This window comes from Scaptodrosophila lebanonensis, unplaced genomic scaffold (genome assembly GCF_003285725.1).
Source record: "Scaptodrosophila lebanonensis strain 11010-0011.00,11010-0021.00 unplaced genomic scaffold, SlebRS2 tig00000085-arrow-pilon, whole genome shotgun sequence".
NCBI lineage: Eukaryota > Metazoa > Arthropoda > Insecta > Diptera > Drosophilidae > Scaptodrosophila > Scaptodrosophila lebanonensis.
The window spans coordinates 2,838,385-2,863,043 of NW_022060564.1; the positions used below are offsets into that span (position 1 = coordinate 2,838,385).

At 36.2% G+C, this 24,659-nt stretch overlaps 1 protein-coding gene and 1 long non-coding RNA gene across 5 annotated transcripts in view; both read left to right on the forward strand.

Moving 5' to 3' along the window:
* Positions 1–24,659, forward strand: part of LOC115626307 (anoctamin-8) — a 52,630-nt gene that overhangs the window by 10,349 nt on the left and 17,622 nt on the right. For all 4 annotated transcript variants that reach the window (XM_030521637.1, XM_030521639.1, XM_030521640.1 and 1 more), the window contains exons 2-5: positions 19,453–19,705; positions 21,352–21,722; positions 22,350–22,642; positions 22,804–22,959. In XM_030521637.1, coding sequence (XP_030377497.1) covers positions 19,453–19,705; positions 21,352–21,722; positions 22,350–22,642; positions 22,804–22,959 — 1,073 coding nt within the window. The remainder of the gene's footprint in view (positions 1–19,452; positions 19,706–21,351; positions 21,723–22,349; positions 22,643–22,803; positions 22,960–24,659) is intronic.
* Positions 16,194–16,713, forward strand: LOC115626308. The gene is made up of 2 exons (XR_003995585.1): positions 16,194–16,239; positions 16,297–16,713. It is a non-coding gene; the product is annotated as an uncharacterized LOC115626308 (long non-coding RNA).

Consider the following 24,659-nt stretch of genomic DNA (forward strand, 5'->3'; position numbering starts at 1 on the left):
TTCAGCTATCATTGTATATTTAATTCCATTTTGGTGCTGTTTTTTTTGCGGTTTTTACATATACATAGAGCCATGCGGAGCTTTCAATACCCAGTAGTCGGACAGGAGAGCGTATGAATGAATGGCATCACTACAACAACATAAGCAACAACATTAATAACATTGTTCGCCTTCTTGGTGGTGGTTTTTTTTGCGGCCGCTTATGCTCTTGGTTTCCCTCTCGTGAGAGTAGCTCTTGAAAAGATCACTGCTTTGTTGTTGTTTTCCAACATGCAAAGAGAATTTGTGACACTTTCAAGTATTTACATGCAAGCAGTTATGCGGAGCTTGCAATGCCCAATGGACGGACAAGAGACGGACATATGTATGTACGTATGAAAGGCTTCTCTTCAACAACAAACCAACAACACTATAAAAAAAAGAACAACAAATCACACACATGTGCGAAGCGATGTCAACAGCAGCAGCAACAACAAAATCTACACAGAGTTATTGCCATCTCGCGCTTGCATCTTAAGCAACAACAACAACACCAGCAACAGCAACTGCCTAACAAAACTCAATCGTGTGCACACACTCATAGCGACTACAAATAAACGAATGATGAATGAATAGCAAAGCCAGCATTTTACCAGCCACTTTGGCAGTGAATGTGAAAACTGAATGCAGTCGAGTTAATCCGGTTCAGCGTCCCCGGCAAATACGTTCGTTCCTCAGCCAAAGCGAGCGAGAAGAATATTTCGCTTTTCAAAAGGTTCTTATTAGTTTATAAACAAAAAAATACATAAGGAAATATTGCAATTAAATCAATTCGCTGACTAGCTAAGCTTTTACAACTACAATATGTTAGCGACGCCTTATTTCTCAATATTTGTAAAAATTAAAGAAAAACGCCCAATGATATACAGAGAAATATTTCAGTTACACTAAGTACATGAATAAGAATTTTACAATTAAAACGATTTATCCTCCAATAGTTATTAGTTATTTTTCTTGTTAGTTTTCCTGTTTTGTTTAAAAGAATTTAAACATATCTAAGGCCAAACTTAAAGTAAATGTTATTTTTTTCAAATATAGTTGATTTTAACTTTTAATATGCAGATTGAATATATTGTTAGTCTGCATATACACATATCTAAAGCGTCGATAGCCACGTCAGTTCAAACATGCCGTACGATTCCATTTTGTATATCTATGCTAACTACATGCGTCATTTTGCATTGCCCTTAAACTAGATTGTGGATGAGCTTCACAAGTTTAACATTTTGCCACATCGTAGCACACGAAAGGCAAGAAAGCTCTTTCACTTTTTGCCAATCTGCTTTTATACGCCTGCATTTTGGGCACAACATTGTATTTTTATGCCCATGTCCGGCCGAGTAACCGCACCCAGTTTCTCTTTTCTTTTTTCCCTTTTATTTTCTCGATGGGAAACAAAGGAAAGTGCACATGGAGGAGGAAGTTGATGGCATGCCATTGAGACAGTGCCCACGCCCACGACATTGCTGGTTCACTCAGTTTACCAAAATACAAACAGTCCAAAAAAGAGGAGGAAATATTGCCAAAAAATAGTAAAAGAAAATGAAGAAGAAATATCCAAATGGTTTTTTTTTGTTGAGCAGGGTATTTTTATATGTGAATACTAGGTATTGCCATTTTGCTTGGCAACAGTCCAAAATGCAAGTGCACTTCAAAACAAGCACAGTACCAGGCGCAAAGACGTCTACACACAAACTAATGGTCACAAAATCGATGCGGCAAGTCGCTGACGTCGCAGGACTGTGTGTTCTCGCATGTGTTGCGCTTTAAAACATTAATTTTCATTAGCATAACAATTTATTTATGCGTGCTTTAATGGCTTAAAGAGAAGCCACAATTCCTGGCCATAAATTCATGCATTCTTGATGTGACAATATAAAAATCGGAGCACACCAAACATTTCAAAACAATTGTCCTCTTTGTCAGGCAAAAAAGTAGGCTACGATTTTTTGCAACAGCTGCAGCGGCGTTTATTTTGAGATTTGCGCCAAAAATTGTTAACTGCCAACACACACACCCATATATATACATATATATGTATATGTATACTATATTGTCGCTTGCAACCATATGCTTTTTGTTATTTTCAAATTGCTTTGTGATTTGTGTATCAATCATACGCCCTGTTGCCACGCTCAACGTTAATTCAATTGAATTTTCGTTTGCTTCGCACAGTTAGGTCATATATTATTATTGGCGTGCACTTCGTTTTAGTGTCGCGTTATTGAATTGAACTGAATTCTATTGAACTTTTGCAGAAATATTACTGGCAATGACTCGAAAAATGCAGAGCTGCACGATTATAAATCTCAATTCAAAGTAGATTTTCTTTAAAGCTCTTTACTACAGAGATATTACATGCTTGTCGGCCTGTTTAAGAAGAAGGATTGTTGATGGTGTTTTGGGAATTTTTATTCTTAATTTCGAATATATAGTGGCGAGCAAAATGGAGTATATGTTTGACAGTTTGGTTGGTTGTTTTGTGATAGGAAAAAGACTCAAAAAAAAAAGAAAAATTATATCTACAGGAGGGCTTAAAATAAATAAAAGTTATGTACTCAATTATGCACGTTTTACCTAAAAATATTAAACATATTTATTAGTTCTTAGCTTGCAATGTTAGTAAATATGCTCTTAGGCTACTTTCCATCAGATTCCGTAAAAAGGGTGGTTGTTGCTGCACTCTTCTCCAAAAATTTATATTTAGTGTTAAAGTTTCCTATTCAGTATTAACCACAGATTTTTACCAGCTCTTCTAACAACTGAAATTCCTAATTTTGACAGCTAGTTCTCAGAAAGTCCCTTCGCTGCAGTTTTGGCTTTAAAAGTCATTTTTTTATACATGATAAAAATTGTCCAACATCTCAAAAGTCTCATTTTAATATATATATGTATGTAAAGGAAAATTAATAAAGTACAGAGCGTACTATCACGAGCTCGAAACATTGTTTTAAGAGTTATCTTTAACAGCTCTTTTTCAGCCTGTTCAGCATAAAAATTTTATTATTGTCCTTTGCCGTTTACCACAAAATAAATGTCTAACATAAGTATTTTCCTTTGATCTGAATTTCAACATAATCTACAGAAATTAAGCATCTTTATTGCTTTTTTAAAATCTGAAAACATAATTTGTTGCACCCTCACACGAAACTATTTAACTGAAGCCATCCATTACCCAACATTGATCACTTCATGTGAGATTTCGGAGTGACTTGGCATTAAATGCACCCTGTTTATCAACTCGATGATGCGTATTTTCATGTACGAGTATTTGATAAATTACTGCAAAAATGCTTTGGCATGTAAGCTCTTGGCCAGTTATGTAGATTGGCCATGTTAGCAACGCCTGTGTCCATGCAAAACATGATTGATTGCTGCTCTCATTGTCAAAGGCAAAAAGACAACAGCAACAAGCCCCAGCCCACAAAAATAGTTTCTCAAGGTTTCCCGCAAACCGACAAAGCAAAAATAGCCACAGAAATTGAGAGCAAGCCACAAAACTGTGAGCCGGAGCGACAAAGAAGCACAGGAAATCACATTTACGCTCATTAGTGAGGCACGTTCGACCCAACACGATACGACACGACATGACACGCCCACGCCCACGTCCACGTCCAAAAAAAAAGAATATTTTGGCTACGACAGACACACACACACACACAAAAACTTTTAGTTTCACTTCCACATCGACACTATGGGGTCTCATTTGGCTGCAAGAGTTAAGGTCTGAAGAGTGCACGCATAGCATTTGAATTTATTATGATTTGTGGTCGCTCTGGCGACCAATAATGATGATAAACGTGTTCTGCACAGCTACCAGGGCAGCGTACACCAAAAGAAATATCATCGTAGCAAAGAAAAATGTTCATTTCGACTTAGAAAGTATCATATTTGTATTTAAAAAATGCAAAAAGTAAAGCAATTAAAATTGGAAAAGAATGCATGCATCAAGTGTGTTTTAAAAATTAAGCGAGCTGATACTTGATGACGACAGAATTCTGCTTGAGTAGGGGGAAGGTTGGAATTCCAATTTATGCCACAAAGTGCAAAAAGAAGGAGAAGAGACTTAAATCAAACTTATCGAGCTTTACAGGCCGTACCATTCAACTTTACAGTAGTTTAGTGATATAGGGACAATTTAATATAAATATATTAAGTAAAACGAGTAAACAACTTTCCATTAAGGCAAAATATAGTTAACCCTAGAAGGACCACTTTTCGGGGACAAGCAAACGCCCTTAGCCTTGTTTAAGTTAGAAGAGAAGCGAAGATTGAAGCTTAATGTGGTCTTAAAAAGTACGCCAAGATCTTTGCAGGTTTTTTATCAATTGCATAAGCTACTAGTTGTACTAATACTAGTCTGATGATAAGTCATGAGCTTACGATAAGTGTTAAAAAAGCATTGATATGCAAGAGCTACAAACTTTTGGCTAAGCAGCTTCGTTTTTTTGAGTGTAAAAGGAGAGCAAAGCAGCCATTAAAGGTGTTTCATTCAGGTGGCTGAAACCATGGCACATAATTGAATTGCTGACATGTGATTCAGTGTGTCTGTCTATGTGTCTATGTGTGTGAGTGTGTGTGTGTGTTTGATGTCATGTTAAACAGCCAAGCAAACAAAGCTGGACCGAATAGTGGTGGAGGGGGTGCGGGTGGAGCTGGATCGAGAGCGAGTGTACACGCAATAACGAGCAAAACTTACAGCTTGGACAATGAAGCAAGCATCGCAAAACAAACGCCAGCTGGAATGGGCTTGTGTGGGGAGAGAGGGGGGGGGAGGGGAAAGTGTGGTGCACTTATAAACATATACCACATGTATCGGGCATTTGAAGTAGGTAGTATAGTTTGCCAATGCATCAAGCAAATGTTATGGCATGCTTGCTGTTTGCTCTTCACACAAAAACGGAAATTGATTTTACGTTGATGGAAATTGTTGAAAAAAAATTGAGCTGAAAATGAAAATGTTTGTCAAACTGCACAACAAAACCACACATGGGAAAATTTGCCATCAATATCCATTTAAAAAGTGTTAATGTAACTGTGAAGACTTAATGTTTGCGAATTTAATTAGTTTTGGTAGTGTAGGGAAGCGAAACATGTAGGACTCTATAACAGGTTTATCAAAGTCAGAATTTAATAAATTTATTTCGGGTTAAGAACAAAAACATATAACAATAATTTATTTATCAATATTCAATTTAAATTTCATAAAAAGAACATTAATAGCCATAAAAAAAGATTTTAAAAACGTTCTTTAAAATTAGAGAGATTTATTAAATGCTTTAGATTATTTATTTTATTTATTTATTTTTTTTTTTTAATAGAGTTTGCATGATTGCTCAGCTGCCATAACTCAATACATATTGCTGAATCAGCCAGACAATATTTTAAAAACAAATAATAGCAATATTTAATGAATAAAAATAACAAAGATATGTAAATATTACATCTTTAGTGGCACAATTATACGTTTCAGAAAAAATAAATATTTCTTTAAGTTATAGCTTGTTTTGCTGGCTAGCTAAAGCTAATCAAAGCAGTTAAGGAAATTTAAACATTTTAAATGACAACTTATAGGAAAAGCATTACCATTAAAAAATGATTTTCTTTAAATGCGCTAAAGTAAATATTTGTTTAATAAATCGATGTGTTTTCACATTTACCTCCAATAAGTAAATATTATCATAGACATGCCTACTTTATTCAAATCGCAATCAATACTAAATAGGCTCTTGCTTAGTTTACTTCTTAGAGCGCACTTCGCTCGAGAACCAATTACTTTTTTAAGTCAATTTTTTTGCCTCTTTTGGTTTAAGTCAACAAAGCATTTCATTTCTACTTTTTGCATTATGGATCATTATATTTGCTTTATGTCATTGTGGGATTTCTTCTTAAGCCATCTAATTTAATGCGGAGTGCGGTTTTAAGCTCCGCAAAGCCTGCTAACCTGCCTATTTGTATCTCTGTCATATAACTCACATACAGACATACCTATATGTAAGTATATCTGCATATAAGCTCGTATGTACACACATATATTTTGAATTGTTTACCTTTTTACATTGTGCACGAATCGTATGGCAAGTAAGCACTCACTCGGGAGTGACATTAAGCGTCGCTGTTGAGGCTTTCATTGTCACATTACGTATACGCACATTACGCATACGCCCCGTTGCTCACCTAAGTTAAGGTTTTGACTTTTATGTGTACGAGTAGACAGGCAGACGTGCGACATTAATGCTGTTAGAAACTTGAATCTGTAACCACTTAAATCGTAATTACTCGTCACTTTTTAAATCATAATTAATTTACAGCAATTAAAATGTTAAAGCTGAAGCACGGACACGCACTTTAAGCGACCGTACGTGAACGCATTTGTATGGCTGCTGCTGCTGCTAGTTCGCGTTATCCTGCTGGGCTGAAAAGCCATTAAAATGTTGAAGAGCGTCAGCCTAAAAGCCTGTCAGTCCGCCTGCATGTCTGCCTGTCTCTGCGCCTGCCAGCCTGCCAGCCTGCCTGTCTATATGCTTGTGTGGCTGTGTGAGTAAATTTCATGTTTCACGTGATATTAACATGCCAACACTAACAACTAAATAAAGTTCAACACACACACAAGTAAGGATGCATTGTGTGTGGTATAATTACACTGAAAGAAGAGTATTAGAAGCTCAAGAAAACGGTGAAGAATTTAGATTCGATTTGTGTGTAATTATTACTATAATATTGACAATACAATGCCGGCTTATATATACATATATCATAGCAGATTATGAGACTAATGTAAAGAAATTCAAGATCAGATTCTGTTCTCCATGCCTCTCATTTGTTTTCGCATCCTGCTTGTTGAGGACATCGTTTAGTAGGTCAAAAGGGAAAAAGGACTACCCCCAGTTGCATTTGTGAATTCGGATAAATAATGAAATTTCAGAAGTATTCTTAATTTGTAAAATATATTTGTTTCCATTTGTGTTTAAATTTCTACCAGTTTTCAGCAGCTTTATTTCTCTCAGTGTGCTTAGGTGCTTAGCATGTCCTTGAGTTTCTACGACAGTTTGTTTTCTCTGCCTGTCAGTTTGTTGTTATCGCGCCCTGTGCGTTCGTCCTCGCAATAAGTGGATTTTCATTATAAACATAAGCAAGATTTATTATTTAATTTGTGCACATAATTTGTAATTATGGCTAGGCATTGACTTTTATCGACAACTGTTGTGTTAAGCAGCAACGAACTGAGCACACACATTAAATGCTATTGGCAGGAGGGTCGTGCGTGTCACGGGGCAATGCGTGATAATGTTAGAACTTCCTGAACATGCCAAGTGAACTGTGTTTGGTATAAATATTTCATTTATTATAATAATACACTTGTTCGAATATACATGTTAATTTAATGCTGCCACAGCTACTGATTGGTAATGCAAATTTTCATTTGATTCATATCTTAATTTCGCCCGACTTGGGGTAGTCTAAGAGTTTAATCTTTAAAGTTAAACCACATTTATTTAGTCTATTGTTGTTATTTGCTGTTGGTTATATTTTAGATGAGATGATTTTCTTGCCTCTATAAGAAATGGCATACAAGAAAAAAATTAGAAAATGCTTTTGTTTATTTGTATATACTTTAAAGTTCGTAACATCCTGAAGGAAGAATGTTGGATGAAATGTAATAGGGAAATCTATGATTAGCGATGTCCGTTTTTCCTCCTCTTCTAATAGAATATTTCTTGCGTAGAGCATATACATAAGTAGTTTGACCATCTCTAGCCATCTACCTTTTGGGTGAACATTTACATGCGAGCCTCGCAATAATTTTTATTATTATTTGCTTGTGACTGTGTGCCTATTTCCTTTTTCTATCCACAACTTTCATTATAATAAGTTCAATCTGCATAAATTTGTTTTGTAATATGCTCGAAAATTCTGCAGAAGTTGTAAAAAAGTTAAGGAGTGAAATGTTGGTGCTTGTTGAAGTTTGTGTAGCACACTTTTATGCGTCGGGAGCTAAAAGCTATCTGCATCGCACATTGGTCCAGAATTGTAATGCTCGTGTGGCAGCTGCAGTTCTTGTTTATATTTTTGAGTGACTTTTTTTTGTTAAAAAATTAAATTAAATTAAATTAAATTAAATTAAATTAAATTAAATTATATACTTGCAAGCCATATGTACTTATAAGTACTGAGAATACAAAAAGATTTAGTGAAGCAGTGCATTAGGACACCAAATCAAATACATTAAAAAAAAAAAAAAAAAAATGAATTGAATGAATTCCTAAGTCCGAGCAGGTTTCAGCCCAAATTGTGGATGCCGCTTTATCTTGTAGATTTTATTTAATACCGCGTTTGCTTTCTGAGTGTATGTAATCGAGTCTAAATGTTTGAAATATGATTGTGATCTTATAGTCTTCGTTTATTTTAACTTTTTAAGTTCAATGTGTTTTGTACGTGGCGAGTTTTGTTTGTCGTTAATTAAATAAATCAGTAGAATGAAATGAATAGACTTGTTTTTGAAAGCTTTTCTTCATTTATCCACAACTAAAGTTCTTGTTGGCAATTGATTGTTGCTCTGCCTTTCGATTGCTTGCTTTAATTAACTTCTGCCCAGTGTGCGGGGCATGCCTTTCGCTGTTGTCTGCCAAAAGTCAGGGCCATATCTCTTTGAGCTTCACCTCACAGTTTGCCACTTGTAGACGTCTGTGCTCATTAACCCTTTCATAACCACACACACACACACACAAGCTGACACAAACAGACACACAAACAAGCAAACAGACAGACAGACAGACAAGTTTCTTCTTTTTTTTTTGGTTTAGCTGTCTATTTGTGTTTCACAGCCACTTGCTCTTCAGTTGGCCAGCAACTTGTGGAATATTTTATGAGTTGCAGAGAAAAATGAAAATTGTCTGCGGCAGATGGAAAAGAGTAATTAAAGCTGGCGATTGTTTACACATGTACGCTTTTAACTTGCGCAAATATTTTTAATGAAATATTTGCAGAGCTGATTTGCAGCTTTCGGTTGAAAGCCACAATTTCTATTTATGACACATTTCATGGGTCCGTCCATCAAATGACGGACAGAAACGTCGCAACCTTTTGAATTGTGCGCTTCAATTATATATGCAGATCCAATCAATAGACTCAGCGCTCGAGGGTACCAACCGAGCCCGTGTCCGCACCACTCAGCAGCGGCTCTGGTGGGCGTTTTGACACTTTGAGTGGTTTCAGCTGTCAGTGTAGGAGGAAAGAGCTTGGCTATGAAAATTCTTTGCATAAAATATCTATGCCATCGTTCTGATATATTAAGTGTTGGGGGCGTGCTTTGGGGTATCGGGCTCGGAATTGTGTGAGCTAACAAATATTGTGCCATCGTCCGATTGCAGGGGCGTGTGAAGCGTAGAGAATACCTATGCCACTGAATAAAAGATGTTATAGTTTGAGAACTCGTTTCAGCACTTCAGCCACTACTGAGAAAATGCTTTAAAAAAATGTAGGAGCGCCGTTTTTATTGTTTTAAATACCTTGCTTTTGGTTTTATTCATAATTGATTATAGTTCCTGCTATTCCTGTTAGCAATGTTTAAACGATTTTTAGTTATAATTTATTTGACTAATATATAAAAAATGGATATTCAGTTTCAAAAAATGTAATTTAATTTGCAAGTACAAGTAAACTAACATATATTAGTAATCAAGTGCTATAATTAAAATAATTGAACCGTTGATTAATATATTGAAATGTTTATTTTTATGGATTTTAAAGTTTCTTATCTACATATACCTTTTTAATGTGTTATAGAAAGGGAATGATTTTTATTGTTATTTTAATGTGGATTTTTACGAAAGAGTAAGGACAAGGAACAGCGATCTGATATGCTCTTTTGAGCCCCAAATTAATGTGCTCCCTACAGGGACCAAACGAGCTTTACCTCCAATTTAAAGGCGACCAGTTCTCATCGAGAAATGTATAATTTTTGCAAATTAAGACTGAAGATTAAAGATCCCTACACTCGTATAAAAGATGTGCTATGGTTTAATAGTCCGCCCGTACTTAAGCTAGTGAAGTATGCTACTAAGAGACTTGATGTGCTGTTAGCCCCTTATTTCTAGAATTACTCTGCTCTGACTTGGTTGATGACCAGCCAGAGTAGCAGTAGAGTTCTAGCCCTAGAAAGGCCTTCCCCTTTCAGCTTAACCGGGGATTTCAGAGCGACCTGAAACGCTGCAGAATTTCTGCTTGTTCGTGGACGCTGGCAGCTGCAGTTTTTGCCAACAGCTTACTAGCAACATAGATAATGATAACCAAGAAAATAGGCACTCAAGCTTCAGAATTTTTTTGAAGCAGACATCAACACAATTTTGCATATTTTGCTCATCACAATCGAGATTATGGTGTTGGATTTTGAGTTTATTGAAATAATTCCCTGCCACCTTCGCCTTAGATAAAGTCAAATTAAACACGACTTAAATAACTACTAACCTTTTACTAACTTGTAAGTGGGTCAGCCAAATTAATTGCGTGCCATTTTCTATATAGGCCACGTACCTCATATAACGTACTGCTTACAGTAACTGCCAACAGCAACAGTAACAGTAACATCAACAAAAACCATTCTCGCGCTCACACTCTTGTGCACAACACTCGACGGCGACTCCTCCACACACAAATGCAATTAATTTATGCTGACCAGACAACAAAGGTCTAGAGAGCGCACATAACAGTGTGGGCAGTCAGCCGGCACACACACACACTCACAAGCACACACAGACACACACACACAGTTAGTCTTCACATTAATCACGAGAAAAGTTCAGTGCATCTATAAAAATGTGCCACAATGCTATTAAAGGACAACTATGGTTAGGTGGCGCAAATGCTCAGAGGCTATTGTTGTAGACTGTCTCGTAGATATTGTTGTTGCTGTTCTTTTTTTTTATTGTTCCTGCCACTGTCAACGACGACGGGCATTAATTTGGTCAACGTCGACTTTATTGCACCCATGTGTAAAATTTACGGCATGTTGCATCGAAATAAAGAAAAGAAGATATAATATTAAAGGATTATGTGAAAAGTGCGGCATTTCATTTTGTGGGAGTGTCTGATAATGTCAAAGCATTTCTAACTCCATACAGCAGCGATATAAATTGAAGAATATAGGAAATGTATTTATTTATGAGATGATTAACAATTAATTATTAAACTAGTTAAAGTTTTGGAGCACTAGCTGCCATAGCTTTGGGTCGCCTATGTCCGATTTTAATCATATTTCTGGATATTTCTAATTGGTTGTAATTAAACAACTTTTTTTTATTAACTACGATAACTTATTTTTATATGTCTGTTAAGAGCTAACTGAGTTTACCCTTTTTAATACATGGTTTAAATATTTCGTTACATATTCGCGTTTGTATTGCGCTCTATTATTTGAAAGGAGGTTGAAAATTGGAAATCCCTATAAGTAAATAGATAATGCGCAACTAACACAAAAACAATTTTGAGTGAATAATTTTTTAATGAATTCTGCTGTTAGTTCTGACACGATGGAGGAAGAGTTGTTTGCCACAATTTACAGCCTTTTCGGGAGTTTTTTAAAAATTAAATTACCAATTTAATTAATTAAAATCTGTCTTCACTTTCTTAAAGCCTTTCTTTTTGGGCATTTCCGGAATCTCTGGCCACACACGTCATAGTTCGCCGGACTGGCTAATAAATCTTCCCCCATCGCCTTAGAAGATTACTTTTTTTTTCATTTATTTGTAGTTTTATTTCAGAAATAAGCTATTCATTAATTCAAGTTTCCTTTCTTTTAAAGTTTTATAATTTTAAATGTTTATTTAATTTTTTTTTTTTATTTTTGCAAATAAAATTCTCCCATCGCGTCGAAGGCGTTTATTAGACATATTTGTAATTTTATTATATTTTTTTCTAAGTATTTAGACTTTTTTAGCTTCTCAGGCGTCATTATAACGTTAGACAATGCCGACATATTAAATAAATAAATATAAATATCAGAAACGATCAGAAATGCAACTGGAAATGGCTCGAAACGTGTCTAAATAACGTCGTTAATGCTTTCATCTCTAATCGGAAATAATTGGTTTAATTATTGCAGGACCACTCCTTGTGGTACAACCGACTAACAAATTTCCAAATCAATTTGCCTGCTCTGCTTGACTTAAACAGCTTTCAACTCCACTACCCGGATCCAATTGGCCCATTTAAAATGTCATTTTCAGGCTGCAGCTCCAGGGGACAATTGTGTGTATTTTCTCATGCACACGCATGTCTGGACATGCGCCTGCATTCATATGGGCACGTGTTGCCCATATTAGTGGTCAGTCAAATGCCTGACTTGACTTGCTAACGAGTCCAGGGAGTGAGAGTAAGTAGTCAGGTGCTGGCTGAGAAGAGATGAGATGAGCTGCCATCACACGAAATTACATCATCAGATTTCAATTAGACGCTTTTGTAAGCGAGGCAATTAGATACAGTTGAGTTGCTAACGAGTTTCTCTTATTCTTCAGCTCTGTTCGTGACATTGGTCTGAACGCATTATAACTATATCGTCATCATTACATCATTATCATTCGCTGACATTAATGAAAGCTTAAACTGTTTTAAGTAAATGTGAAAATGGCGTCTAAGCTGCACCAATTACGAGTCCACACACAAGCTTAGGTTGAGCAGCGACTCTGCTGATTAAATTTGAGTGGTTTCGTGTGGTTCGGGGGTGGTGCAATGCTTATGCAATGCTTACAAATTACGAGTTTGTTTCCCAACCGATACCCAACCGAGTGGGAGGAATGCGCATTGAGGCGCTTTCGACACCCACAAGAAGCGCCTGTGGCGACAGGCAACGTCGTTGATTTCATTAATTATTCATGGCACAATGTGTGTGTGTGGGAGTGTGTGTGTGAGTGTGTGGGTCCTTCGGTTGTTTAGCACCGTTTCTGCCAACAATTTGACAGCCACAAGCGCAAGTTTACGGCACTCTTTCGATCTGACAAAGCAATAAATTCCTTCAAATGTTACTATTCATGTTATCTGACTGTCTTTTCATTTGAATGACGATTTCAACATCATTTCAAATGTGCACTGTATTTAATCATTTGTTTAACATATGTTAAATAAATAAATAAATTTAAATATAAAACTAAATTCGAAGAAATGTAATTAGCGAAATAATTTTATTTTATTATGTATATTTTTATTTATTATTAATTATTATACTCTCAAATTGCAGGGAGGGGTACGCCCTTGGACTTCTTCTTGTTGCTTCTGCTATGGGCGCCTAACACAGCAGCGTTCGTTTGTTTAGGTACAGGGTATTTCAATGTCGGGCTTGCCCTACTGTTCTTCATAGCCTCTTCTCATTTCCATAGGTATACATTTGCTTGAAATGGCCATCAAAGATTTCCTTCGATTTTTTGAGTTGGAAATTTTGTCCACTATACAGAGTTTCTTCCGTACAAAGCACTGCCAAAATGTTCCCTAAAATGCCAATCGTTAGCATTCAACAAGCTGCCTAAGCTGTCTCAACTATTTATTGCGCGTATGTGCGCTCCTTGGGGTCCAGAAAGCCTACTATTGTCACAATTTTATGACCAGAGCGGGCACATGTCAAATCTTTGTGATCCCAACCCGCCCAGGGGGCGTGTTCTATGCGCAGCATGTTTAAATATATGCATACAAATATGTATGCTATGTATATATATTTAACCGTGCGTATATATTACACATACTATATGTATATTTATTGGTTCTACTGACGATTTGCATTTATTTGCGCTGTTGAACAATTTGTTGGTTTCGGGAAAATTTACAGCTCATTTGTTATGTGAGCGGAAAGAAGGCGGGGGCCACAACGTTGCAATTATCTATGAGGGCGCACAGGTCTTAGTGTGTGGGGATTTATTTATGATATTAATTACCGCTTCGCCCATTATGTGATTTACATATTTAACAAATTTTGTGAAGCTGAGCGATTACTCACATTTCAGTGCACACATGTTTTGGATATCTTTATCGTACAATACCCAATTAGAGCTGTGTGCTTTGCCACAGTTTGTGGAACTAGATGTTTTATTTATTTTTTGGGAAACTAGTTTAGAGCATGTATTATTTTGAAGCCAATTTGTGGCCAAAGGTATTGTTTTGTTTGAAATTATTATAAAAATATGACTGTGTGGAAATTTTTGTGGATTTTTGTAATGTAAATAAGAATTGTAGTTACACCGTTTTTATCCAGTTTTAACAAATCAGCTGAATCATAAAATTCTTTCTGATTATAGATGATGTGGTTTGGTGAAGCTTTTCGATTCATTTGATATTGACAGTTATTTGCCAGATTTCAATAAATAAATATATAGTGCTGTGGCTTTTATTCTTGTACATTAGTTTTCCAGTTCATGTAGCGCTGAACTAATGGAAAATCATTTATATACGAGTGTGTGTGAATCTTTGTGTGGATAAGGGATTAGTTGCTTGCTGCCACGCAATTAGCGCTCTATAACTATCTCGACTTGTTGTGTGCATTCAGCTTAACTAATGCATTAATAGCTGAGTTGTGTGATTTATATAACTTTTGTTACGGCTACCAACTGATAAGATACTTAGCGTGTGACGTCAACCGTTCCAAGAACTTTTCACGTTTGCTAAGGGATAATGAAAAATCCTCAAAGACATGATGAAAGCTACGATTGTTGAAATGAAAATGTTGGAACGTCTAATTTTTCTAAATTATTATTATTTAATTAATATCTTTAATACGTTTTGAAGGGGCGATTTATTCTATGCCTGCCAAGTATTTGTCAATTAACAAATAGGAGATTGAAATAACTGTCTCCAATAACAATTAGCTTCTGCTGTTCAGAAGGAAGTAAAGTTTTCTCAAACTGGCGCTGATGGATTTAGTTACGCTTGAATTATTCTTTTACTCACTACATTGCAAAGCTTAAATGATTTCATTTTTAAAGTCATGAACATCTAGTATTGAAAATCAATATAAGCAGTTGCTGTCATAAATCGAGATACTATAGTATGCCTGCCTGGTAAATGTTGCCAATTGGTTTCACCTCAATAAACTGTGCTGCAAATTTCTCGTTTTGGCACAATTCGCTACACTATGACCCCAATATATTTGATGTTTTTGTTGCTTTTGCCACGTGCCATCGTAAGTTGTGTCCAATCATATAAAATCAAGGTTTTATAGTTATTTGTGAACAGCTTGGCGAGCAATCAATGGACGAAAATAGTACAACCGAAGGGCGAAAGAGTTACAAATGTGTTCTGCATTCTGTTGGTATCCTGTATCTGTTTGGAAAACTTGAAGCTGAATTGACTCGAATTGGAAAATGCTCCCGCATTAGTTATAAGCGGAAAGAGGGGCCTTCTGCACTTAATGAGGTGTCAGTCTATTTGCGGAAAGTGAAGAAAAAGAAAGCTGCTTGTGCTAAAAATGAAAGAAAGACACTCGGGAAAGTGGATGAAATAAGAAAAATGATAGATAATGGTTGTTGAATATATACAAGTATAGTTACTTGATTATTATAGAAGTAAGAAGCTAAGGGCAAGTTTTGCCTTGATTGTAGATAATGATTTAAGAATATTTGTTTTAGCTTTTTGTTTTAAATACCTATATTATCACAGTTTGACAAATTTATTTTCTACACAAAACGGCCTTAACAAAAATAATTTATACTTATTGAAGAAATATTCAGCGACCGTTATGGTTATATTTTGGGGTTTGTTTCTGCTATTTAGATTCTGTTTTGTAGATTATTCATATGAAAGAAATTGTTAACGGCATTTTTGTTGAGTTTAACTTGACAAGTTTAGAATTGACAGATGTTAATAAATTTGTTCAATTTAGCAATAAATCATTAGTCAACATACCTCAGCATATGGGAAAAGTAAGAGAATTAAAATGTGGATAGAATTTCAATACTTGTTAAAAAAATAAAGACGCTGCCGGCAAAAGCTGTAAGGCAACAAGTTAAAAGTTGTTTACTTTAAAATGACTTTCAAAACTAATCTAATTATTTATTTATTTATGTAGCATACGAATTTAATTTGAAATCAATTGGTTACATATAACTTTTTCTGCTCATGGTTTTTAAAACTGTATTTCGAAGCTGCTTTTCTTAGTAGAGAAATACACATAAAATGAGTTGGCTGGTCTGGGCACTTGCCATTCTTCTTCCCTATTCTATTGTAAGTTTCAGAAACATAAAACGTTCTTAGCCATACAGTTTTTTTTTTTATTATCAGTTTGGACGAAGGCCTTTGATGGACTATTCAGATGAGCGTGCAGAATATTTCATTTGTCTGCCACTGCTTTTGGAAGCGATAAGCGAATTGCAACGCAATGAATGGAGAGATGTTTTAAAATGTAACAAAATTTCACACGAGTCCCATAAGGTTAAGGAAGTTTCAATCAAAAATCTTTCACAATATCCCGAATTCTTTAGAAATATAAAAACACAAAATCCGTTCTGCATGAAAAAGCTAAAAGGATTGCAACATGAATATGAAAATATTATGAATAGAGTGGAAAAGGGATGTTAATAAATTATTGATTGGCATTACGAGTGTTGGATGAACAATTTAATAATGATGCGTGTAAATTGGAAAGTTTTATCATTGAAAATGATGAATAAATATATAACAATAATAATAAATAACAAATGATAAGACAAGAATAATTTTCTGGCATGGGCTACTTATATGTTTGAGAAGGGGAAATAAGATTGGATTGGACTATTTGAATAATAATAATAATAACAATAAAGAAGGAGCTGCCAATATGATAAAAAGGCACTTAAAGTATCTAAGCAAACAAGTTTGTTTCCAAAGTATAGATGCTATATTCTTGATCAGTATGATGAGTCATCTGTCTGCTCGGATCTCAGAAACTATTCGAGTTACTTATAAGAACCAAACACGATATCTAGATTTTTCTTCTTGGATACGGCAACCTTTCACGGAGCTCCAATATGCTAGCCATTCCATAGCCATTCGACGCTATCTGTTCCGGAACAGCAGTTGTGTTTATAGTTGCTCTGGGCCCCATTAATTATCTGCCTATCTGAAACCCTCAGTGTGTTGTCCAAGTGGAAGGCATATTTCAGCGGAACGTTGGCTTCTTGGGCCGCGTCGTTAGTTCGACTTTTCCACTGTCATTACCAAATTTTAGTGATTTTTCTTCAGCTCTTATCAGGCGCTTTCACATTTCCGCGCCTTCTGTAAAGGACAGCGGAGCAAAAATGAGAAAAAAGCAGCAGTCAACTTTTTAGTCCTTGCCGTTGCCGTTGCCCTTCCACCTTTTCCATCGTAATTAAAAGTTGTGGCAAATTTTGTGCGGTTGTTATTTGTGTTGTGTTGTGCTGGCAGGAACCCATTTGTTGTTGTTGCTGTTGCATGCAACATAAAGCTGCTTTTGAGCTGCCGGCTACGGGTTGGCATGTTTTTCATATTTGGCGCCAAAGAGAGCTATTTGGTAAGTTGATAGAGCTTGTTAGCTCTTTTGAGCTGCTAAAGTGTTTAGAAGTATTTGCGGATAAGCCAAACTGGCCGGTATGGATGTCGATTTATGGGGTAAGCTAATGGGAAATTTGGAAAGCTATCAATATTGAAAATTGACTTTGTAATTCTTTATACTGCGAGCAAGCACAAATTTCAAAAGAAAAAGGAGAAGCTTTGCTTAATTATGATTTCTGGTTTTTGTAAATATGCAGAATTCTTACTACAATTACTCAGCAGTTTAAGTTTAACTCTGAGCTCTTTACAAACAAATTAGAAGCTCTTTGGGACAAATTAGATGGGAGATAATGTTGTAGTTTCGCATGTTTTTATACCCTGTACCCGTAGGGTAAAAAGGGTATATTAGGTTTGTGCAAAGTATGTAACATACAGAAGGAAGCATCTCCGACCCCATAAAGTATATATATTCTTGATCAGCATGACGAGAGAAATCGATCTAGACATGTCCGTCCGTCTGTCCGTCCGTCTGTCCGTCCGTCTGGATGAACGCGAGGATCTCAGAAACTATAAAAGCTAGAATAACCAAAGTTGGCATCCAGATTCTCCTAGGTCCGAGTAAGGACGAGTTTATGTTTTTTTTTTTTAATTTTCCCCCCCTTCCCCCGCTACAGAATTTCGTCAATAGTGTCCACATTTCAAATGCTACCTAAACCAAGCACACATAATTAATATAAAATTGTCTACTGTTGTTTAAAATTTTATTCAATTCGGTCAATTCTAAGAAAAGTTATTAGCAAAACAAATTCTCGCCAGTACAACCCCACCAAACTGCAGCAACAAGCTCACTCTTCTTCTTCCTCTTTTTGCTGCTGCTATGGGCGCATATAACTCAGTGACGGAAGTTTACCTGGGTACAGGGTATTACACTGTCGGGCTTGCTCGACTGTAGCGTTCTCTCTTGTTAAAAAAGAGAATTGAATTCCATTATTCAACAGCAATGCATAATTGCAACATTTTTTAAATGCTTTCAAACGTTGTATTTATTAATTCCATTTATAGCGAACAACGCACTCAGCATTTATTTATTGCTCAGGCAGCCCTCGTTTTGGCCTGTGGATGCCACTCTTGATGCGCTTATCGCATTTTTCGTTTACTTTGAACATTTTTTCACGGGCGCTCAGGCAACTATTTATGTAGCCTATCTTGCTCCTGTCGCCAGCAGGGCATGAAAATGCAGGTTTGCAAAAAAAGGCACTTTTCAAAAGATATACTATATATACATATATACTATAAGCAATTAAAATATTATTTTATAGAATACAATTTTTTTTTAAAATAAACTACAAATAATAAATAAGTAAGATTTTTTTCTCATTGTTATTTGTGTGGAAAAAAAAAGGCTGTCGATGCATAGAAAAGCATTACAAAAGAATTAAGAAAGCGTGTAGAACGCTAAAGTCACTCAAGTACGACTATGTATACTCTGCATCAGCGCTTCAGCCAGTCACGGTTTTGCAATTGAAGTGCAATTTTGTTGTGCTAATTACTCCTTTGACAGTTTATGATATAGTGCAACGATTTCGAAGAAACTTAAGATAAATAATACCCATTTCGACGACAATCGGATGAGAGTTGCGACAATTGGTAGTGACATAATGTAGGATATAGTATATATAGTAATCCAGTCATGGCCCTCAATAAACAATGCAATTTGGGATACAGAATGAAAGTTTAAATGTTTACCTAAATATTCTTAATTAAAATTTTGTTGTTCATGTTTAATTTAATAACATTTGTCCGTTCATTAGTGTTTTTACTTGTCTGAATATTTATCTTATTAAAAAGGGTAGAAATGATGAACAAGATGTGTTAGTTAAGCTGTTATGAACGCATTTGTTTATGTCTAATACTAACTAAATCCTTAATTTATTTTGCTTTTTGCAGCTTCCCGCCAACTACGCCGCAAAGTGCCGTACGCCGGTCATTTGATGACGCCGCGACGTCTGTGGCTCAACAAAATACCCACCCAATGCGACGTGGTCATTGAATTTCCCGAGGATGCGCCAGATGAAGCACTTCGCTGGCTACTGGCACGAATACGATCTCCGCCCCCCGCCGGACTGGGTCTGGTTGTCCAAGTCAAGGCACACGAGAGCACGCGTCGCAATGCATTCTATGTGAGTGCGCCGGTGAATGTGTAAGTGGCAAATATTTTGAACTTCATAGTAATTGGATTTGAGAGAGGTGGATTTCATTAGTAGTTTCAACAAGTAACTATTTACAGTTTCTCTTTAAGAACAATATCAATTTACTAGTTTTTTGAAAATACAATATATTGCAAACCAGCAGGAATTTGCAGAGGGACTATCAATGTGGCTTAATAATCAGGATAGTAATGGGACTCTGAAATGAATCATGGGAGCAAGGCTTCCGGCAAGCATGAGGGAATACTTTTGCTTTTGTTCTTAGGTTGGTTAATGGTTAATGGCTTTTAGAAGAATTTATCTAAGCACTTGTCAGTTTAGGAAGTATGGGAGTGAGATATCCTCCTACACTCAAATTTTTCAAACAGTTAGGCAAATTCTTTAAACTGCGTTTTCTTCTTTCCTATTTTGTGTCTCTGTTATGTTATGGTAACATTTTGTCTGCTAATATCAACGCCAATTGAGAGAATTATGCGTATACATACATACATACATGAACTGTTATGTTTACATGTTTGTACATACATACATGCATACATATGCATATTAAATTACGCAGTAAAATAGTAAATTGAAAAGTGAAAATTATATATTATGCAGTAACCAAATATGAATCAGTGCGTACTTACATATTTATACTTGAACATTTCAAAATTGGAAAACTTTAACTTATTGAATCACAATTATAACCAATTAAAAAAACAAAACAAAAATTGAGGCACTGCGCAATTCATTTGATATTAGGCCAACACACATACCTAGATAAATATACGGAATTTTTGCATTAATAAACACATATTATGCACACTTCGCTCGCAACATAAAATGTATACATATACATACATATGCTTTCACATAGTTTTACTAATATTTAAACCATTAACTATAGGTTTTCTAAGAGCTGCCGGCAACTCCAATGACCGACGAGACCGAAAAACTAAGCTTTGCATTGCAGCTGTCAAGAGAATGCTCTCTGTAAGAATGCAAAAGTAAAGGCAAAGAATCAAAAATCATAACTGTAAATCAACTCTCGAGCCTGCCATACGTGTTAGGTGTAGCGATTTAGTTAGTTTACAGGGAGGGTATAAAATAAACCACAGCGCACTGTTAATATTTTGTTAATTAAAAAACTCTTTGAATTGTGTTAACGTGCCAGCGCGCTGTTAGCTACAGCTGTAAGCGACCGCTGTTAAGTAACAGCGCGCTGCCCGCGTTCGTAGCCTCGCTCCCTCTGTTAGCTAGTTATATGCTAATTACATTGAAATGTACAATTGGTATAGGAGGACTATATATCTACGAATCGCTCACATTTCTTTTATTTGAAACTATTTGAATGTTAACAAAAAATTTAATTTATGTGGGTTTTACACATCGTACTTCAATTAATCATTTTTTTAAGGTACTTTCATTATTTTATGATTAGTTTATAGAATGTATGTGCAGGGAACCCGCTCCTTTACGGACGTATCAGGACTCTTTCGGCAAGGTCAGGAAACCTAATATACTCTGGCGAATGAATGGAACGATTGCCATTCCTTCATTGCCTGGTACACTACAACTCTCACCTTCTATCTTTCCTACATTTAGTAACTAACTGAAGCAATAATTATACTTAAGAAGCACACGGTTTCTTTTGCAGACTTTTCAAAGCCGCCGAGGATGCACGCCTGCCAAAGCGCCTTCGTCCTGATTTGGGTGGCGCACTGCGTGAGTTCACAACACGGGAGAGCCACTGCTTCCAGCAGCTGCGCAGCGATGTGGGCAGCACGGCACTGTTCACATCACAGGAGCGACAGTGGCTGGTCCTTCAGGTGCTACAGGGTCTGCGCGCCGGCTGCAGTGACATCGACGCATTGCATGGACGCGCCGCAGTGGCCGAGGGTCAGAGCATTGTGGCTGCTTGGCAGGAGTCGGGCCTAATAACGCAAGTTTTTCCCCTGCATGAGACGCGATCGTTGTCACAACTCCAAACACATTGGGTTAAACAGATCTTTGCGCCACAACCGCTGGGTGAGTATCAATACTAAGAGGATAAGGGGTACAGCTAACAGCATCTAAAGAGTAACTTGTAAAGTTTGCCTTTTCCAAAACAAATTTATGGAATTTAAAAAAATTAAATATTCCATCTCTAAAACAATCTAATGTTTTATACAAAAATCAACTTTACCGCGTGAGAAAATTATAATTTTAAATATTTTTGTTTAAACTAGAAACGTTTAAATATTCAGAAATATCTTTTAAAATACAATAGTACAAGTATACCTACTAAAAGACTCTCAAGCGATATATGTATTAAGTATGATTAGGTCTTATTTTTAAGCCATTTCAGGGTACGAAAAATTTTGTTCTTGAGTCTTAAGTAAAATATATTTAAAACTTTAAATAATCATTAATTTTTCATGAAAAAAATGGATGCAAGATTTTCGTTTGTTTTCTTTGTGAATAATAAGTGGCTATAATTATTTTTCCATATTCAATCTAAGAAAGATAAGCCAATGATTAATTGTTTTTAAAATCAAAATTAAATTTTTCCTACTACTAACCAGAACTTCTCGCTGTACATTTCCTTATAGTCCTTTCTTAATTAAATAGTACTTATGCTTATTATATTTTTAAATTACAACTTTTATTCAACAGACGACATTGCTGCGTATTTTGGCGTGAAAGTTGCGCTCTATTTCGCCTGGCTGGGTCACTATACATGCGCTTTAGGCGTACCTGCTGTTTTTGGTACGATTTTGTATTTCATACTCTGGGGCAAAGGTCAGACAGCACAGGACATGGGTCATGTGCTATTCTCGCTATTCAATGTCGCCTGGGCCTCATTATATTTGGAGGCCTGGAAACGTTACTCTGTGGAACTGGCTTTTCGTTGGGGCACGCTCTCAACGCCGCCGGAGTTACTCGAGCCGCCTAGGCCGCTATATAAGGTGAGTGGGAGTCCGTAGAGTTAAGCTCTATTCGAAATTAAAACTTTCTGTGTTCTTTTCCGACGCCTATTTAATGAACATTTATGAAATTTTTCCTGAATATGGAATCCATGGATCAATTATTGCGCTCTTTCGTGTAACTTGTTCGCTTCTACTTTCAGGGTCCGCTGGAGGAGAATAATGTGACGGGCCGCCTGGAGCCAAAGGAAGCACCCGCTTGGCAGCGTCGCGCCTTTCGCTATTTGGTCAGCTTTCCCATCATTGGCCTTTGTTTGTGTCTCGTGTTTGCCGTCATGTTCCTCATGCTGCGCTTTCAGGTGAGTCAATGGCTGGCAATGGCTTTGCAATAGTTCCACCTTCCTGTCACACAGTGCGTATAATTGATATTGCTTTGCGGCCGCGGTATTTGCGCGTGTGTTTGTGGTGTGTGTCTGCTTATTAGATTTGATTTGATTTTGTCATTTATATTATCAAGTTGGCTGTTACAAGCACGCACGCACACACACACACACATACACACATTAACATTAACACACACGCACTCATAAGGACATAAACACATTACGTCCTGCCGCTGCGCTACTGCAATGAATTTTTATGCTTTCCGTTCGTTCCTTCGCTTTTTATTGTTTGGTTTTTCTGCCTTTTATTGCAACGCAAAACGAACATAAAAGCAAATGACAACATACTTATATACATACGTACTTGTATGTACATATATACATATGTATGTATACGAATTTATCATTCATCACGCCTCATTGAATTGTTTTTACATTTTGTGTTCCTCTTTTCGTTTCGTTGTGTTCTTGTTTTTCTTTTTCGCAGGATTGGCTGGATCACCATAAGATACCTGATAAAGGAATTGCTCAATGCATGTATAATTTGCACAAGGTTTTTATTCATTTACTTACTTTTATTATTACGACTATGTACGAGTACTCGTACCTGTATAAGTACAAATGTGTGCATGTATGTGGGTGTGTTCTCTCGTGCTACTAACTACTTAAATAAAATGCTTGTTCATTAAACAAACAAACGCACCATCAGCATCATTATCATCATCATCATCGCAAATTTAGGAGCTTAAGTATTAAAGCTAGGACTTATGTGAATGTAAGAATAATGGGAATGTCTTGCTGTTGCGATTATCTGGCCTGTTTATGGCTCTTCTAAAGTTCAAAATGAGAGAGAACGCTATAGTCGAGTAAGCCCGACAGTGAAATACCCTATACCCAGAGAAACTTCACAAGCAATCAGAAGAAGAGCGAACTTGATGCCGCAGCTTGTGGGTCGAATTGTTTCCAACAATTGACCGATTTAGCTGAAATTTGAAAGAAAAGTAGATAATTGTATAAAAATTACGTGTGCCAGTTTGTTTGAGGTAGGTTTTTTAAACCTACAGTATTGACGGACAGTATTGACGAAATTCTGTAGCGCGGGAAGGGGAAAAAATGCAAAAAAAAAAATAAATAAACTGGATACCAACTTTGCTTATTCCAGCTTTATAGTTATTCAACCAGACGGACGGACGGACTGTCTAGATCAATTTATCGTCAAGCTGATCAAGAATATTTATTCTTTATAGGGTCGGAGATGCTTCCTTCTGCATGTGACATTACTTTGCCTTGAAATTTCTGATAAATTAAATAAAATAAAAATATTGTGGCCGCCCTCCTCTGCGATTCTCATACCAAGTACCTAAGTGAAGGCAAATAGAGACTTAAATTGTGAAATTTCTGATAAATTAAATAAAATAAAAATATTGTGGCCGCCCTCCTCTGCGATTCTCATACCAAGTACCTAAGTGAAGGCAAACAGAGATTTAAATTGTGAAATTAAGAGTTTCAGGTGCCTTTGACAATTCTTAGCAAAGGTATGCCCGTTGGGTGGCCAAACAGGAGCTACAAAGAGTAATGTATTTCTTCTTTTTTTTTTTTGAAGCGCATTTATTTCTTTGCTGTGCTCCGAATAGCATTTTTCTCTTACATGCTAATTTTGTGTCGGTTTTAAATTT